This window comes from Dendronephthya gigantea, unplaced genomic scaffold (assembly GCF_004324835.1).
Source record: "Dendronephthya gigantea isolate DGI-Jeju-01 unplaced genomic scaffold, DenGig_1.0 000009F, whole genome shotgun sequence".
NCBI lineage: Eukaryota > Metazoa > Cnidaria > Anthozoa > Malacalcyonacea > Nephtheidae > Dendronephthya > Dendronephthya gigantea.
In genome coordinates this window covers 2,528,661-2,546,566 of record NW_021163019.1, presented here as the reverse complement: position 1 = coordinate 2,546,566, position 17,906 = coordinate 2,528,661, and the positions used below count along the sequence as shown (strand labels likewise).

The following is a 17,906-nucleotide window of genomic DNA, read 5'->3' as shown; positions in this document are numbered from 1 at the left end:
CAGATATTTTATATTTTCATTTTGTTGATTAAATTTCAAAGCTTTTTCATAAATTCGTGAATGGAGTATTTTGACTATTTGTTGTGTGAATTTGGGTTACATTAATAATTTAGGAGCACCTGGATGGAATTATTGGAATTTTTGTATGGTGAAAACAACCCTAACGTTTTACGCTGATTTCAGCTTTCAGTCCAAATATCACCGTAGACTTGTCTAATTTTAAAAGCTCAAAATATAAAAGATGTTCTTCAGGGTAGTTTCCATCCAAATGCACAAGAAACCCCTTAACAGTAAACAGATAAGTAAACTATGGCATGGTAACAACTTCACACACAGCAAAACAGCTTCTGCAATATATTGTTTGTGGGGAAAATTCATTCAATTTTTATTGCACGTATATATTATTCGTTGTCATTTTGTTGCAAATAAGTATGACATAATTATTTCATTTCATGGGCTGTTCATTATTGTTATAAATTAATAACACAAGCGATAATAATAGTCGTCTACATGGTTATTATATGCCACCTGAGACAGGTAACTACGAGTAATTTTCTCAGAGACGCTTCGAATTTCATTCGATTGTATAAACACCAAAAAATTTCACATTTTATGTGCTTAAACTAGTTTTCACAGTGAAGTAACCTGAACCCTTTGTAACAACGTTGGCAGTGCACAAGGTTACCACAACATTGTAACAAAGTTACAACTTACAGCAAGCTGGTAACAAGTAGTCAGTGTTAAAACGCAACTGGTCCAAGTCTAGCAATAGCCTAAGGCTAAACGCTAAATTTGGGTATAAACATTCATTGAACTCGGCTAAGCAGGTTTACACACAGAACAGTTGCCAGGCCGGCCAAACGTCAGCACTCAGCATCATCCATGATAACAAAAAAATCTTAGGTTGGCCCGATAAATGGTATGAGTGTAAACATGCCTTCACTGGATATTTTTCCAAATCATCCATCGCTTATATTTCAAAATTTTTATATCATTCATATATGTCTGTTGCATTTCACTCGTTAAATTGATTATTCATTTTAAAGCGGATTTCAGAACGTGATTCGGAATTGTTGGGTGTCATCACAGATGTCATGGGACGCGGGCCCAGGTATGGTATCAACTATCACCATTCTCCCTTTTTGGAGGAAATTCTATTTTGCTACCAGGCTCTTTCTTGCAATAAAACTTTCGCGGCCTGTTGTTCCTCTGGGGCAACGGTACGAAACCATTCGTCGTCTCGCCCTTGAACTCTCCGTTTGGTAAATCTGTACCTTTCCCTTTCTCATTGTGGTCACCATTCCCCTTGGTTGTACCCGAACCGTTTGAAGTCTCCGACGTCCCGTTTCGGAAGAAAGGACCGTCGTTATTAATAGGCGTTTTACGAATATAACGTCGTTTTGGCTTCTTATGTCCCTGATTAGTAAACACGCGACTATTTAGGTCGTGCGTAGTTGTGTGGGAAGCTTCGTTCTCCGCTGGTTTATGTTCTTCAGCCTGCGCGTTATTACCCTCACGAATCTGAGCGTTGTTCTCCTCTAGGCTACCCTCACGAGCTAAAGTACCCCCATCCGCGGGTTCGATATCCGGAGTCCGCGTAGCGTTGTCCGCCGGACTACCATCACCATGAGAATTAGCGCGGTCTGTCTGGGTCCGAGTTTCCTCTTTAGAATTCTCACCCGCAGGGGGGGTCTTGTTCTCGTGACGATTATTGCTAAATGACCTTGTGGTGTGTTGCGCTGAATTCACTTGTCTCTGACGCTGCGTGTTTTGTTCCCGTTGCGAGTTCCCCTGTTGTCCTCTACCGCTATTACTCCTGAATGGCTTTGGACCAAACTCTTTTGTCCTTGGTTTTTCATTGACTGCAAAAACGCCGAAAAACCCGTCATTCATTACTTTTACAACAGACGCAACAAACAAACAACGCTTTTTTCACATACCTTTAACCTCGCGCTTCTTGCTAGCCTCTTTGGTAGCAGGTGGAACCTTAAAAAATGGACAAACAAATGAAAATGTTTGCGGGCAAACTGGGGGTCTTCTATTAGCAGGTCCAATTGGAAATGGGCAGTTCTATTAGTAACTTCTAAAACTGGAAATGGTAGTTCTAAAAACTACGTTTTCGTAAGGGATTGTTAAATTTTTAATCGCAAGAGTAAATTTTCTCAAAATGCCATATCAGATACCTTTAACTTTAAACATTTTTCAGCAGCAAGAAATGGGTAGTTCTAATATTTTTAAAGGACGAATCCTGCGGACAAGTCTGGCAGGAAAGAGATCCTAGTCTTGTTTACCTGCTGTTCCTTCATCGCTTGCTGTAACCTCGCATGCATTGCAGCTTGATCTTTTAGCCGCGTTGGTGACAACGGTGGTTTCTCGTTTCCCGAATTGCCGGCTTTCGTTTCGCTCGAAGGTTTGGATTTTGTAGAGCCGGCCGTGGTGGTGGTTGGCGGGGGTCCATTGGTAGGTGGGGTGCTTGGCTTGGTCGTGGGGGTGGGTTTGTGGGATTTGACAGGCGGGGGTTTGTGAAGTTTCGCGGGTTCGGGCTGTTTTCGTTTGAAAGGGGTATAGTGGTTTCTTATTGACGGTACTGATAGGGAAAAAAAATGAAAATACAGAAATCAGTTTGAAATGAATGAAAAAAAAACGAACTTGAAAAAAAACAAACTTGACCTAATAAATAAATTCTAAACTTCTTTCAAGAAGGTCAATAGTGAGGATCATCTCTTATTGATCCAGCGTTACCACACGAGTAAACTATATTTACACTGGATAGTTTCAACATTTTGAAACTTTCCTTTCGACCTAGAGGTCCATGAAGGATCATCTCTTTTTGACCCAGTGATACTACAGGTGCACTGAAACCTAGCTAAACAAAACTAAACTAAACGAACTTTATTTATACTGGTTAGTTCTCGTAGTTTTAAACTGTACTTTCAATGTAGGATCCAGTAAGGATCATTTCTTATTGATTCAGGTTTGATACACGACCACTAAATTAAATTAATCCCAAATACAATTCAATACAATACCTTCACCAAACGTCTTTACGGCCTACAGTGTAATAAAGTTATATGAGTTCTTAGTTCTTCGTTTCGAAGAATTCAAAAGCAACGAAGAATGTAAAAGTCAACTGAGGAAGTAGTACCTCTAACATTTTTTCCTGTTCACTTTTAAACCTTGTGGTCTTCCCCAGATCCTCATCTATCCTCCGCTCTCCTACAAAATGCTGAAAAAGATTTTGCCTCTAAAAGCATTGTCCTTTTTTGAGATTAATCATTAATGGTGAATATACAAATTGAATGTTTTTTAAACAAGCACCTTGTGGAAAATATACCTTTATTTCATTCCTTAGTTCTGCTGATTCTTCTTCATTCATGCATCCAACTCGATTGCATTTAAACTTTAAACACGCTGCATCCTCTTGACGGTTCTCCAAGAGTTTTTCTAGAAAATGAAAACGGTTTGCTCGAAAGACTCACAACAAGAATGCACCTTCATTAAGCCACATTCACAAATGAACTAATAAACAACATACTTGACTCTTCTATAACTGACTGAAGTTGTTCTCCTAAAATCCGTTCCCTTTCATCTAAACTAAAAACAAAAATTGAAAAATGAAGTGACCTTACAAATGAAGTGTCTTTTTCTATAATACATTGATAGTCTCCTGCTGAAAGAGGTATTCTATGATAAGGCATATTTACATGGAAAAAATAGCTGAAAAACGATTGATTCTAATAATAATACAAATTGTCAAGAAGAGGATTTAAAAATTCACTTACGCTTGTCTAATTTCTTGAAAACTTTTCGATAATGCTTTGGTAGAGGAATCTGCATGCTAAATTCAAATGGAAAACAAGAATTAGTTAACATCAATCAGAATTCAACCATGGCAGGTCGTACTACTGAATTTATTGAGAGTGGTAAAAAAGCAATGGCTAGAACCTAGTACTTGCCTCATCCAACATAGCTTGAAATCTTGCTATGGAGACAGCTGATCTTTCAAGATCTTTTAAAGACTTTTTAATTACTTCTGGTTTGGAAGTTGAGGAGGTTCGCACCCTTGGATGTTTCTCATTGGAGGAACTTCCTGCCCTAGCTTTGTTAAATGACTGGGAGCCTTGAGATGAGCTCACAGAGTCGGTGGGTGACAGGAGCGGGGGTGAATGAGGGGGAGGACTTGCGGGTTGTGGGTCACTATTTGCTGTCAGTTTCTGGTCATTGACTACAATAGGTTTTAGACTATTATTTGTTGTGGGGTTGGGATCATCAATTGAGGTAGGTTTTGCATTTTCAATGGGTTTTGGAGTGTTACTGGTTATTGGCTTGTCCCCACTAGCTGTGTGTCCTTTAGGAACAGTTCCATTTGGGATGTTTTTCTGCTGTCCTTCATCAGCTTGCTTTTCAGTCTTTGATCCTAGAAAAATTCAATCTTTGAATGATAATAATACTGGTGAAATTGAGAATGATTAAAGAAAAGGAAACTATACCAGACTCAGCATTTTCTGTTTCATTCTGGGATTCCTCTTTCAAAGCTTTCTTTGCATTTTTTTTCTTTTTCTTGTTCTAAACATAAAACCACATAAATTCAATTTACCTGGCAAATACCTGCCATTATTGACAGAATAAAACACTGAAAAAAAAACTAAAAAAAAAACTGCATAGCACATATTTGCATGATAACCGAGTCTGAAACCATAGGCGGTAGAACTTTGCAACCTTTAAGGTCAAGTTAACACTTGTGTAATATTGAAAACTAAAGATTCCTGCCAATAGGGCCTTTTTATATCTGCAGTCTGTAAAAACTAAACAAAATGGCTTATCTAGAATTCATATACAGCATTGCTACATATAGATGAAGCAATGCAACATGTTTATTCAATATCAAATAGGAACATGTATAGCACATGCAATTATGCTGTTGTAATGCCATGGAAAACAATGAACAGTTCAATGAAAGAAGTATTGTAATAATAGTTATAGGCAGGTGCAAGCTTTACTTATTATAAAAATGATTACTAAAACTGAGAGCCAGTTATATAAAAAGGTAGTTATGTTAAAAAACAGTTAGTTGCTGAATTGGTCATGCAATACAACTGACTGTATGTACGTTATGATCTTTGGGAGTTATGGCATTTTTTGCAATAACAATTACTCATATTTAAACATACTTCTGATATTAGATGGCTTATATTGCCTTGCACAACTTCTTTCTCGGATACTAAGTCACAAACTGATTGCTTGGATCACAAATGAAAATACGTCTAAGCCTAACAACTTTCCTTAGAAACTGAATTAAGCACCTTCAGGTAACAATTAATGTTCAACTAAGTCTGACTGAAATTAATTCATCAATTAACATGCAAATATGTGCTGCCCCCTCAACTCAAACAAAAATTTAACAGCTCGGCACATAGACACATAATACTCCCACATAAGTGATGTAGAATAAATTTCAGACTGTTTACGGACAGTGTTGAAAACTGTTCAAAACTTTTACACATTGGAAGGTAGGTTAACTTGCAAATGTCACTTGGAACATGTCTAAAGTTTATTAAACAGCATCTCAAACTAGAAAATGCAATTAATTGAACATATTGCATGTAAATGATATTCAATTACCATAGCAATTTAAAAAGTGTGTATGCATACAATAATCGAAGAGGAATATTCATGCAGCTTTAAACCTAAGTTGCAATATGAACACTCCCTTTTACAATTCCTCAAATTGCCAAATTTCATGGAATGCAAAGTTATCTTTCATCAAATTGATGTATATTATATTATATTTCTTGGCTATGAGCCCTGTAAAAAGTTTACCCAATTTAATAACAGATGTTAAATGTTTATGTAAAAATTTACGATTTTTAAGACTCAAACAGTGTGAATAAATTACCATGCAAAGCATTTTGTAAGACCTTCGGTTCCCAAGCAAAATGGTTTTGTACATGTACAATATTGTCGACATTTTAGGTCTTAAGTATATTTGTTTCTTTTAAAGCGAAAGTATAAAATTCCGGAAGTCTGAAACAAAATCCATGTTAACATACGAAGTGTGTTTACCTAATTCCCATATAGACCATCTTACAAGTTCAATTCGAAGTCGATAAAACACCGAATTCTTCATAGAAAAACTTACAAAAGAAGGCTGTTTCGAAACTAAGGTCCGTTAAAATATTGACATAAATCGTTGCAATTTACAGGATTTATATTCGGGAATATTTCACGTCAATTTATCTCCTGTTGCAGGTCGCTCAATGGCAAGAGTAAAACAAATTTTAAACAACGTAGTTAACCTTTCGTTTTCCCTGAACCATCCATTCATTCTGCGCTTCCATTTCCCCGTCTGTAGCAAAGAAAACGAGGTTTTAAAATGCGCAGCGAAATTGCCCCGTTAAACAAGCCGCATTGGTGAAAACATTGCAAACAAATATCAAATAGAAAATATATTTATACTAGAACACGTTTGAATACAATATCGTTGTGCAACTTTAAAAAACAAACGTCAATGACAACAAAAGGAATTATTCTACCTGCAATGAAACAGTTTAACGCCGAGTCGACGTCGTAGTCACAGGCTTGTAAAACCTCGGCGATCTCGCTTTTGCTTTTCGTAGGAATTGCTTCGAGTATCACAGAGATCTAGACGAAATAATTTTGATCGTGTTACGTTCAAGTTCGATTGAGTGAAACACGTCCGCGGGAAATATAATGGTCAATTGTGCGCGCAGAAATTTGAGCTATGATATCTGTCAATATTTTATAGAGCCTCATAGTACCTTCTTTTTCATGTTGTCCGGCAGAGGCTGAATCTTCTCGGCGTAGACATGTCCGCGACCAGCGTCATATAGGTCATTGGTACCTAGACAACGTAAAAATCCCAGCAATATTGAAGCGATTTGTGTTGTAAAGCGAAACGGTTAGAAACTTTGGACGAGAAATGACATTCCTACCGACCTTTCGGCGGCTTTATATGCCGGCCTGCCATAAACCAGTGTGTCAAACAGCTCCCGGAAGTGTACAATAGACAGTAAACACTGCGATTGTGAAATGACAAATATATTTTTTAAATCGAAGAACTGCGCGGGCTTCCCCGCGAAAACACGCAATGCGCGTGTGATTGGCCGATATTTTCCCGGCGCTACGTGTTGTTATTGCGTAATGTATTGCGTAATATATACCGCCCTTAGAAATCTGTTTAGAATTATGGTGTTTCTGGTTGATTCTTTACTCTGCGGTATAACTGGTGGCAAAAATCAGGCAAAAATACAGGAAACCAAAGCCTGTTCGCAGGCAAAAAGGAACAACTAGTCGATCATGGCTGTTTGTTGAAATATTTCGCTTTGTTTTCTATTGACATTCTATTCAATCGAAGTCTCCTTGAGAGAAAAAACCTCGCGATCCTTCAAGCTAATTTACTGATGTAGATGAGCAAGTATATATTACATGCCAGTCATGTCAGATGATACGAAATTTATCAACATTAATGAGATTAGACCAGGGGCAAAAAACGTGAATGCTGTATTTATCGTGCTAAGTATAGGTAAATAGTTTACTTGTGAACAATGCGCTGCTTTATGTGGTCTCCTTACGTTGTGTGATCATAATTTCAATCAATTTTGCCTTTTAACCGTTACATTAAGTCATGTTTGTACACACACCATCAGTGACCATGCATCTTCAACCTATGTTGTTGTGAAAATGTGACCCATTTATGAGCAATAGAAAGCCGGATTCTAACGGGAAGTCTATTGTTTAAATTCCTTTGCTTATTTACAGAGAGAGCCTTGAATGTGAACTATCACAACAGTGACTGTGTTTATGCAATGACAATTTCAATTCTGTTCCAATGTTATCTCTTTCTCTAAGGGAAACCTACCAAAACAAAGGATGGGCACGAGGTACGGTCCTGCCGGGTTGCTGACAAAAGTGGTTGTATAAATTTGTCGGTGTGGGATGACTATGGAACGTTGATGCAAAGTGGAGATATTATCCGTTTACACAAAGGGTAAGGTACACATAGAAGATATGGTCGGTTTTTGAAAGAGTTGCCTAGAGACGAGGGTTGTGGAGAATTTATTTAAATATCTTAGTTTAGATTCCCTTTAAGCAGCAAAGTGCAGAAATATACCTTAGCTGTATTACGTACTATCCCTATTAAATGTTCACGTTTAGGTATGCATCAATATTTAAAGGTTCACTAACAATGTATATGAGCAAATATGGATCTATAGAGAAGATTGGAGAGTAAGTGGAGATCACTCTGCTGTATCAGTTTATGATTCAGGCAGAATCTGATAGCTGAGAGTGATCAATTATATTTTTCTCTTCCATAGTTTTTGCATGGTGTTTTCAGAGCAGCCGAATATGAGTGATCCGAATGCTGAATTCCTACAACTATACAAAAAGGTACCACATGACCATTGGTTGTTTCTTCAATCTGTTCTGTATTAATTATTCAAGGATAATTTAGCATTAGTTTTTTCAACTTTACCAAATGAGAAATTAAACCTAACATTTTACTGAACATTTTCATCATTTATTGTAGCTAAACTGGACGTTTTCTCTCTGTTTAGACCAATGACAAACCAATCCGTGACACATCAAACACCCACACACTTCAAACTCCCACACAGTCTCTTCCACCACCCCCACCACCACATGGCCCATCTACACATGGCCAACCACCAACCACTTCTTCATCTAATCATTCCCAACCTCCCTCTGATCCACGTTCGGGTAGGTTCCATCCCTACTCAAGAGACACGAGCCAAGGAAATATTGTGAACGCTGCCAAAGATCCACGCCTACGAAATAGAGGAAATGCTAATGCAAATAGCATGGGAAGAGGTGCAAGTGCCCCTGCGACCCGTGTCGGTATGGGGGGTGGTAGTGCTGAGGCAGCACCAAAGAACATTATAAACACTTCCAGAGACCCAAGAAATCGGAACAGATAATACAATATTGCAATGCCATCTGGCAATACCATTCCATTACTATGCATACCATAGCACTGTACCATAGTGAAACCATTATCTCGGGCATTTGTGACATTTTTGGTAATACACAGGTTTAATTTGCATCTTGTATAAATTATACAGGTTTTCTGAGACTAGGGTAAGGCATTCATTGACCAACACATGTGTAGACGTTACTTTTTTGATTACATGGAATAAGTAGTTGTTGGTGGTTGGTACACGGTAATAATGATGGTTTTGGTATAAGGTTGCCTTTTCACTAAAGTAACCAAGGAGGAGGTATTAGGATGTTTAAGGTGGTCTAAGGTGATATAAGGATGTGTAAAAAGGTAATATGATATCCAGGAGGTTATTAAGAGACTATTAAGAATAAAGAGGTTCAGTGAGGAGTATAGAGGTATAAAGGGGTCCAACGAGGGTTAAAAAGGGGCAAAGGCATAAAACGTGATATGTGAAGAAGACATAAAGTATCTCGTCATTGTATTAGGCAATCCGCAGGTGATTTCTGAGCCCGGAAAAATCAACGTGTAAAGTGTAAACAAGTAATAAAAAGCCACGTTGTTGTTTTTTATTTACAAATCACAAATTAAAACCCTGCTTAGAACCATGAAAAATCAAATTATACGCTGATTGTTTGACGACAAGTCGTGTTCAAGATGAGATTAGACATATTTACAATTTTATCGATATTTGCTTGTGTGTTGGGAGACGATTTCTACGATATTTTGGGCATCGCCAGGGATGCGGATAACAAGGAAATTAGGAGAGCTTTCAAAAAGCTTGCATTAAAACTGCATCCAGACAAAAACAAGGTCGGTATTTGAGTCGGTAATGTCGTCTAAGAGTGGGAAAAATCAAGCAGCGGTCAAATTAATAATTACTAACCAGAGAACGTCTGAAAACTTATACCTTACCTTTTGACATCTTGAACTGTCTGGTCTGATTCTGACAAATCAGTCGATCAGCTAGTTCAAATTGTTCCAACTTGTGGAATTGGATTTTTATCTTTACTTTTAAAACCTCCGCAGGATGATGCAAATGCACATGAGAAATTTATGAAAATCAATCGAGCCTATGAGGTGTTGAAAGGTGAGTGTACATAGTTATGTACAATTAATTCAACGTGAAATATATTATTACTCTTGTTGGAAAAATGCCATCTCTTTATTGCAAGAACAATTGATGTATCATGTTTCTGAGGTGTTGGTATCAAGTCCTTTAATTTTTTTACTTGATGATATATTTGAAGGAATGCAACTAGTTAATGGCATATTTCTTCAAATCTATCATTCAACATGAATAAATCTTAATTGTTCTCTGCATCTTTACATGCGATTTGATAAAAAGAAGGAAGTGATCTTATATTTTTGTGGGAGACCTATAACATCAGCAGATATTTCAGATTTCGCTTGATGTCATGCAAAAAATTCACCTTGCAGATAACATCTGGAACTGATAACTCACAAGGAGGACTATATGATGTGTTAATTGCATTTGTTCCAAATTCTAGATGAAGAATTGAGAAAGAAGTACGACTTATATGGCGAAGATGGTCTGAAAGATGATCATTTTGGTGGTGGACAAAACTATCAAAGTTGGCATTATTTTAATGAAGAATTTGGTAAGTAGGAATTCGTATGAACTATTTTGTTATCAAAATAATGATGCATTGAACAAGCCTAAATTGCAGTTTGCTTTCTTTTCAGGAATTTATGATGAAGACCCTGAGATTATCACCTTAGGATATTCTGACTTTGGTAAATCCTAACAAGTCTAGCTAGAACTAAGTGATTGATCAACCTAGTCAACTGACTTACTCATAACGAAATGACAGCTACTTGAACTGTTTATTTTTATGTTATCAATTTGCAGAATCGTCTGTTACAAATTCTGACGATATTTGGTTTATCAATTTCTACTCTCCATACTGCTCGCATTGCCATGATTTGGCACCAACGGTAACCACCTTTTGTATGAGACTATGAATAGACAATATACCAGGCTATATATTTGTGCACATGCATGGCAATCATTTTCTTCCATAAGTGACATTTACAACTCTCGAGATCTGGCCAGATTCTTAAACAATTGAAGGAAAGTGAACAAGTAATTTTCACAGATGAGAAATTGTCCGGATGGCAATTTGTCTTTGTTTCTGTATTCAAATCAGTCATTTTTGACTGCAAATAAAAATATTCTGCTATCACATCAACCGAATGTACGGAAATACTTTTTTTAGTGGCGTGAAGTGGCCAAAGAACTTGAAGGTGTTGTAAGGATTGGTGCCGTCAACTGTCAGGAAGACTGGAGCCTATGTAATCAACAAGGAATCCAAAGCTACCCATCCCTAGTTTTTTACCCAGGGGTAAATATATTTTAGGATTTGTTAGTTTATGTGTTTCTAGTGTTAAGTAATGAACAAATGTTTATCATTCAAAGCAAAAATTTAACTGATTTCCCTTTGATAAACCTACATTGTGTGTTCTGGTTTGTCCTTCAATTTTGAGAAAACCAGGAACTTTATTTTGACTAAACTTTTTAATGATAGTTTAATAACTTTTCCTTATAGGGTGAATTTTTCCGTGGAAAAAAGACGACAGAGAGGATAGTGGAATATATCCTAGACAACCTAGATGTTGTTCTTGTGGATTTGCATTTTGGTGAGAGCATTTCACTAGTATAGAGTGTTTGCAATTTTTTTTTGATTTTCTTGCTATATCTTGTGAATAGGAGTCATAAGACCTCCAGAAGATCTTAATAGCTTTTGCTTTATAGGATGCAAATTATTTCTGTTGGTGTTGCCAGTGTTGGCTGTTGCATATACATAACTTATATACTTCACACTGAATGGCTAATTCGTTATTTTCGTAATCTTCTCCGTTAGTACAATTCGATGCTGAGACTAATGCAAGTGAGCTCCCGTGGTTGATAACGTTCTGTACTCCGGATAGTGAGACAGGTATCCTCGCCCTCGAGTTTTTCTGGAAAACATGCATCACGATATATACTGTAGACTGCAATCTTCTTTATCAATTATGGCCATAATTTATGTCCAATAGGCATATTGTTTTATTGAATGGGCACTGTACGTCTTTTTATGAACATTTCAGCGTTCAAAACATGCAGTACGGTTATGTAATATGATATATAGATGACAGTACAGGATATACAATACATTGTTACAGCTTTATCTTTTTGTGTTACAAACTATAAACACGTTTTTAGATTGCCTATCTCGGGACACGCTAATAAAGATTTCAGCAGTTTTGGTAAGTGAAGCTCTCATGATGAATGTCATGATATAAAGGGAGGTGTTGTATTTAAGAACGCCTCGCGATCTTGAAATAAACTTCCTTCACTGCCATTTTTTCACGTCGTTTTGTCGAGCAAGGATCATAACTGATTACTTTCTTGGCTTTGTCTTCTTCAGAACAACATGGTGATTGTTGGCACCGTTGACTGCGTGGAAGAGGAGGGTCTCTGTGAGCATTTAAATCGACGTAGTGGAGTGGTCTTCTATCCTCCTAAGGACGTTACACCTGACAATGCTGAGGTATATAGGTTTACTTTTGGTTATATATTCCCTTTGGCTTATTTCTCTCATATTACTTCATGATAAAAAAGCAAATGTCATCGCTTTTCTTTCGTACCAATTTGATGTGCTAACTCGGTGTCCCTTATACTACTTACGAAAATTAAAACACTCCGAAAACGGTAACAAATTCACTTTTTTACTTTTCGGTGTTCAAAACACTATGTGATATGTTACATCATTTACAGGAATCCCAGTTTCTTTATTCTGCATTAAATGCGGGATTTTTATTTGAGCCAATTTGCAAACCAATTGCATCGTGTTTCAATACCTCCCCTGCGAAATAAGTATGCGGTAATGTTTGATAATAAGAGCTATGATCTGATCATTTGCAGGATATTAACGAATATCATAGTCAAGATATCATTGAAACTGTGCTTGGCTTGCTACCGAATCTCATCTCAATGGACGATAAAGCTTTTAAGGTGAGCCCTTCAAAATGTTTACTAGTCTACTACAACCAGTCAACGGTTAAAGTGGTAATAATTAGTCATAGAAATGGTAATATTTCGCATAGAAATGGTAATATTTCGCATCAGCTACATCGTTTTTCTCCCATGTCAGACTATAGGCGAAAGTCACAAACCCTGGTTGATACACTTTGGCAAAGGGGATCCCAAAGCTTTGGAAATGAGAAAGCTACCGTCGTTGCTTTACGAATTCCAGGTATGTAAGCAGTTGCTTTTCCAAAACTTTTACAAGGGTTAAAGGAATAACTATCCGGTGGATAGTGCCAGCCTTCGGAAAGCTCATCCTTATTAAATTCACTTATCGAGATTAGGAATTTGTATTTTGTCACAGTGCATATGTTTTTTTATGTCAATATTTATCAATTATTGGACGAGGTCGAGCAAAATATCGTGATTTGTCGGTGGCGAGCAGATCAATTATTTGCCGAGGCCGAAGGCAGAGGCAAATAATTGATCTGCGAGCCACCGACAAATCACGATATTTTGCGAGAACCGAGTTCAATAATTGTTTTATCATTCACCACTCAATTTTCAATTCATTCACAACTTAATTTTCAATTTTGAGTTCGTTTTATCGGACAGTTCGGCAAAGCGAGTTGCCATTGTTTATAAAATTGACATTAATGCGCATGCTCAGAGTATTATTTGCAGCTGAGTATTATTTGCACGCAGTTAACTGCAGGTAAATTAACCAATCAAAATTGAGAATACTATAAAGTGAATGATAATTAATATTATAACGTTATTCGTGACCAGGTCCGTGACGTTCCTTTGTTTCAGGTTGGTCACGTGGATTGTGCCCAGTTTCCAACGCTGTGCGAGACCCACCATGTTCACAAATATCCCTCAGTTGCACTCTTTAAACAGAACGGGGGGTACGAATGGCATCATGGTAGGTATCGACCGACTCAGCTATATCGCAACGGCGACCGACCCTTATCGTGTGTGAAATAGTCTATTTACATTGTACGGACGTTCATTCAGGACGATACACTGCCCAAGACATCGCCGTTTTTGCCAGAGAAACAATATCGTCTAAAGTCTTTACCCTGGGTCCAGAAAGCTTTCCTAGTCCTGTCACCACAGGTGAAGAAACTTGGTTTGTTGATTTCTTTGCACCGGTAAGCGAGGTTTTGCGTCTTTAAGCAAAGTGCATTTCTACTGACGTTAAAATAAGTCTCAGCCACAGAGGTTCTAAAAATTTTCCCGATTCAATGATCAGTAAAACTTCTTTTCTTATAATATAACCAAGGAGCAGCATGGCAGCGTCTTCAAACAACTTAGCATCAAATGTGGCATAACAACTGCCTAAATAGACAAAACACTTCTATTTAGGCAGTTGTTATACCACATTTGATGCTAAGTTCTTTTCTTAATATGTACACTCAATTTTGTCAATTCAGTGGTGTCCTCCGTGTATGAGATTGTTGCCAGAATGGCGTAAAGCTTCCAAAGCATACGACGACAAGAAGGATGTGGTTAAATTCGGGACTGTCGATTGTACAGTTCACAAAAACCTGTGTCAAAAGGTAGGGAATTAAAGTAGAGCAATGTACAGATGAATTTTGTTCTGGTAAGGATCATCTCTTATTGATCCAGTGTTACTACATGAGGAAACCTAAACTGAACTAACTTCGTTTATTATGGATAGCTCTATCAGTTCTAAACTGTTCTTTCTAAAGGTCCAGTAAGGATAATCTCGTATTGATCCAGTGTTATACTACAGGAGAAAAAACCTAAACTAAACTTTATCCATACTGTATATTTGTTTCAGTCATTTACTGTTGTTTCTTCTATAGTACAACATCCGTTCGTATCCTTCGACGGTATTTTTCAACAACACAATGCCCCACTCCTTCCGCGGACGACACTCGGTCGACAGTCTTTTAGAGTTTATCGAGGTAAACGATAATTTTCTGGCTAACCTGAAAACATCAACTACATCCATTGCAATATAATTCTTGTTTAATGTATTTAATGTATTTCATGTTTAATCCAGGACACACTTCGTCCGTCGTCGCAAATCTTGACTCCCGAGTCGTTCGATGCTTTGATAGCTGGTAAAGCCAAAGGCGATACGTGGCTTGTTGATTTCCATGCTCCCTGGTGTTCGCATTGCCAGGAACTAGCTCCTGTTTGGAATAAGCTCGCAAAGGTTTGCTTGTTTATCGCTCTTTGATTGCATCGTTTAGACAGAAAGAAGGAAGCAAGCTTTAAGATGCAAGCTTGAAATTACGTTTGTTTTTTTAGCAATTAAAAGGCGAAGCAAGTGTGGGTACAATTGATTGCCAGGAATTTAACAGTTTTTGTACACGACACGGAATTCAGTCTTTTCCAACAATCCGTTTGTATCCTCATTCGTCAGCGGGAATAACAAGATCCGTGTAAGTTGGACTGAACTCAACTCAACTGAATTAAATTGACCTATACTGCATTAAACTGGACCCAACCAAACTGAACTGAACTGAACGGAATTGAACTGACTTGAATTGAGCTGTACTGCACTGGACTGGACCCAACCAAACTAAACTGAACTGAACTGAACTGAACGGAATTGAACTTAATTGAATTGAATTGAGCTGTACTGCACTGCACTGCACTGGACTGGACCCAACCAAACTGAGGTCCATTCTCAATCATTTCAGACATTATCAAGGATGGCATGATCTCAGCTCATTGCATTCCTGGGCGTTCCGTTATCTGCCTTCCATCGTCACGGAACTCGACTCGAATGATTTTGACGAGATCATGCTGGTTTCTGAATCCCCGTGGATCGTAGACTTCTTTGCCCCTTGGTGCGGCCATTGCGTTCATTTTGCACCTTACTTTGAAAAACTCGCAAAAGTAAGTCTAAGCAGGAAAATATATAACGACTATAAACTAACATAAAACATTAAAGAATTGGTTATTGTTTTGAAATGCTTTTGTTACTACAACAGAAGATATTGATACTGGATAGCTTTACCGAAAAATACATTGACAACTTTTTATAAACAGATTAGTTTTTAATCGTTACAAAGATCACGTATTTTTAATCTAATGTTACTACAGAGGGAAACCTAAACTACACTAAATTTGTTTATACTAGATAGCGCTATATCAGTTTTAAACAGTTCTTTCTAGAGGTCCTCTAAGGGTCATTTCCCATTGATCCTTGTTATTACAAGAGGAGTCTAAATTAAACTTTATCTTTGTTTACACTAGATAACTCTATCAGTTGTAAACAGTTATTCTTAAAGGTCCAGTAAGGGTCATCTCCTATAGATCCAGTGTTATTTTAAGAGGAAAAATAAATTAAACTTTATTTCTACTGGATATGACCCCATCAGTCCTGAACAGTTCTTCCTAAAAATCCAGTTAAGATAATCTCCTATTGATCCAGTTTTCTGCAAGAGGAAATCTACACTAAACTAGCTTTGATTGTAGATAATGTATCAGAAAAGGATAGGGTAAAATTATAGGTGAAACTGTAATCATAAAAAGGCATTATAGAACTACTCCTGTGCACAAGTGTTAATCATTGTAGTATATTTTAAGAGATTGGAGGGCAAAGTTCAATTTGGAAAGGTGAATTGCGACGAACACCACCATATCTGTGTCGAGGCAGGAGTAAGGGCTTATCCCACAATCATGTTTTACCGTGGAGCAATAAATGGACGTAGCCAGGTAAGCTTGCTCAATTCAAACTGGTTTTCCTTTCACATACAGTACTGTGGAAAACAGCAAGAGTTTTCGGTCATCCCTTAAAGCTCACAACTTTGTTGAAATGTTTCTGTTTTACAACTTGCAAGAACTTCCGCGTGTGGGTTATATGCAAAGCCGAAGTATATATATTAGAAACTGAAGCTTCGCATGTTCTCATTTTTGTACTGACTTTTGAATTATTTTTGTCCTCAACCAAGCCAAGAGAGTCCTAATGAATACGGAGTGTAAACTAAAACTTTTGAACAGCTCTGTACATGAGGCAATTTTTGTAATGAAACGAATACTCTGTTTTGCTTTGTTGATGTAATTTTTTCTAAAGATGCTAGAATGAATAGGGTAGACAGTTCAATTAGGACTTGGTTCGTTGGTCGAGCATTGATGATATTATGGTTTTTAAACTTCCCTGCACTTCACCCGCGATTTCTTTCCTTTTCCAGCCAAGCAGAGGTCAGCACACGTTCAGATCTCAAGACATCGACGACATGTACGACACCACGATAGGGCTGTTGGAAGATTTGAAAGAAATGAAACAAGATAAACAAAAGAAGAATAAAAGAAAGAGCAAAAAGGTAGACAGCTCTTGAAATGTTTTTCTCAAAACTCCCAACTAGAATTCGCGTAATTCTTTGAGGATATTTTCGTTTTAAGTGCAGCAGTTTCGTTTCAAGCTTGTCTTATGTGGCAATAAACAGTTCTTATTTATCACCTTTTAGAAAACTCCTGTTCACGACGAGTTCTGATAGAATGTTGTTGGAGGAATTGCTCGGTTTCAAAGTTCAGTTATGCTCAGGAACGGCGTTGTTGCTCCCCTAGTCCCAAATTTCTATGCTCACCGAGTTAGAAAAGGAAGATGATGAAAAGACTAACTTATTGTGCGCTATTTTTCATTTGTTCAAAATGTTTTAACTATATGGCTTTTGCTAAACTACGGGGTCAATAAAGTTGAGTGTTTGCTTTCCGTATTTACGCATAGATTTGAACAAAGTTAGATAGTAACAGGAAGTGAAAGCTTGTATTTCATTTCTTGGACAGCTTTGACCTAGTTAAGAATGTATAGGAAAACTTATGGACAAGTAAACGAATAAATACACACTTTTTGTCACAAAAGATTACGACTGTTCATCAATCGATGCAAACGTCGGCACGCATTACGCGCGGGTG

At 37.4% G+C, this 17,906-nt stretch overlaps 3 protein-coding genes across 3 annotated transcripts; 2 read left to right on the top strand and 1 right to left on the bottom strand.

The window, feature by feature from the left end:
* Positions 1–340: 340 nt before the first annotated feature.
* On the bottom strand, positions 341–7,069 carry LOC114517770 (spermatogenesis-associated serine-rich protein 2-like). The gene is made up of 14 exons (XM_028537587.1): positions 6,958–7,069; positions 6,780–6,862; positions 6,534–6,642; positions 6,297–6,346; positions 4,491–4,566; positions 3,957–4,417; positions 3,783–3,838; positions 3,536–3,594; positions 3,335–3,444; positions 3,146–3,226; positions 3,030–3,051; positions 2,292–2,587; positions 1,941–1,986; positions 341–1,862 (listed from the first exon to the last, which is right to left on the bottom strand). The coding sequence occupies exons 1-14, from the start codon at positions 6,986–6,988 to the stop codon at positions 1,120–1,122; spliced, it is 2,223 nt and encodes a 740-aa protein (XP_028393388.1). The 5' UTR covers positions 6,989–7,069; the 3' UTR covers positions 341–1,119.
* A 237-nt stretch (positions 7,070–7,306) lies between these two features.
* LOC114517681 (SOSS complex subunit B1-B-like) lies at positions 7,307–9,210 on the top strand. Its single transcript, XM_028537471.1, has 5 exons — positions 7,307–7,543; positions 7,870–8,008; positions 8,176–8,247; positions 8,337–8,409; positions 8,577–9,210. Exons 1-5 carry the CDS (start codon positions 7,447–7,449, stop codon positions 8,955–8,957), a joined length of 762 nt encoding a protein of 253 aa, XP_028393272.1. The 5' UTR covers positions 7,307–7,446; the 3' UTR covers positions 8,958–9,210.
* A 337-nt stretch (positions 9,211–9,547) lies between these two features.
* On the top strand, positions 9,548–17,854 carry LOC114517680 (dnaJ homolog subfamily C member 10-like). Its single transcript, XM_028537470.1, has 22 exons — positions 9,548–9,790; positions 10,007–10,067; positions 10,489–10,599; positions 10,685–10,735; positions 10,851–10,936; positions 11,218–11,343; positions 11,548–11,638; positions 11,863–11,937; positions 12,204–12,247; positions 12,409–12,531; positions 12,906–12,995; positions 13,135–13,236; positions 13,821–13,932; positions 14,025–14,161; positions 14,444–14,569; positions 14,840–14,941; positions 15,040–15,195; positions 15,291–15,424; positions 15,686–15,884; positions 16,578–16,706; positions 17,183–17,314; positions 17,459–17,854. The coding sequence occupies exons 1-22, from the start codon at positions 9,635–9,637 to the stop codon at positions 17,483–17,485; spliced, it is 2,370 nt and encodes a 789-aa protein (XP_028393271.1). The 5' UTR covers positions 9,548–9,634; the 3' UTR covers positions 17,486–17,854.
* The last annotated feature ends 52 nt before the right edge of the window (positions 17,855–17,906 follow it).

Coding starts and splice junctions, on each gene's coding strand:
- LOC114517770 (XM_028537587.1), bottom strand. CDS start 6,988: ATGGCAGGCCGGCATATAAAGCCGCCGAAAG. Junction 3,227..3,334: donor AACTAAGGAATGAAATAAAG/GTATATTTTCCA, acceptor AATCTTTTTCAG/CATTTTGTAGGAGAGCGGAG. Junction 1,863..1,940: donor CAAGAAGCGCGAGGTTAAAG/GTATGTGAAAAA, acceptor GCGTTTTTGCAG/TCAATGAAAAACCAAGGACA.
- LOC114517681 (XM_028537471.1), top strand. CDS start 7,447: ATGCCAGTCATGTCAGATGATACGAAATTTATCAACATTAATGAGATT. Junction 7,544..7,869: donor ATTTATCGTGCTAAGTATAG/GTAAATAGTTTA, acceptor TCTTTCTCTAAG/GGAAACCTACCAAAACAAAG. Junction 8,009..8,175: donor ATTATCCGTTTACACAAAGG/GTAAGGTACACA, acceptor GTTCACGTTTAG/GTATGCATCAATATTTAAAG.
- LOC114517680 (XM_028537470.1), top strand. CDS start 9,635: ATGAGATTAGACATATTTACAATTTTATCGATATTTGCTTGTGTGTTG. Junction 13,237..13,820: donor CGTTGCTTTACGAATTCCAG/GTATGTAAGCAG, acceptor CCTTTGTTTCAG/GTTGGTCACGTGGATTGTGC. Junction 15,196..15,290: donor TTTGGAATAAGCTCGCAAAG/GTTTGCTTGTTT, acceptor TTGTTTTTTTAG/CAATTAAAAGGCGAAGCAAG.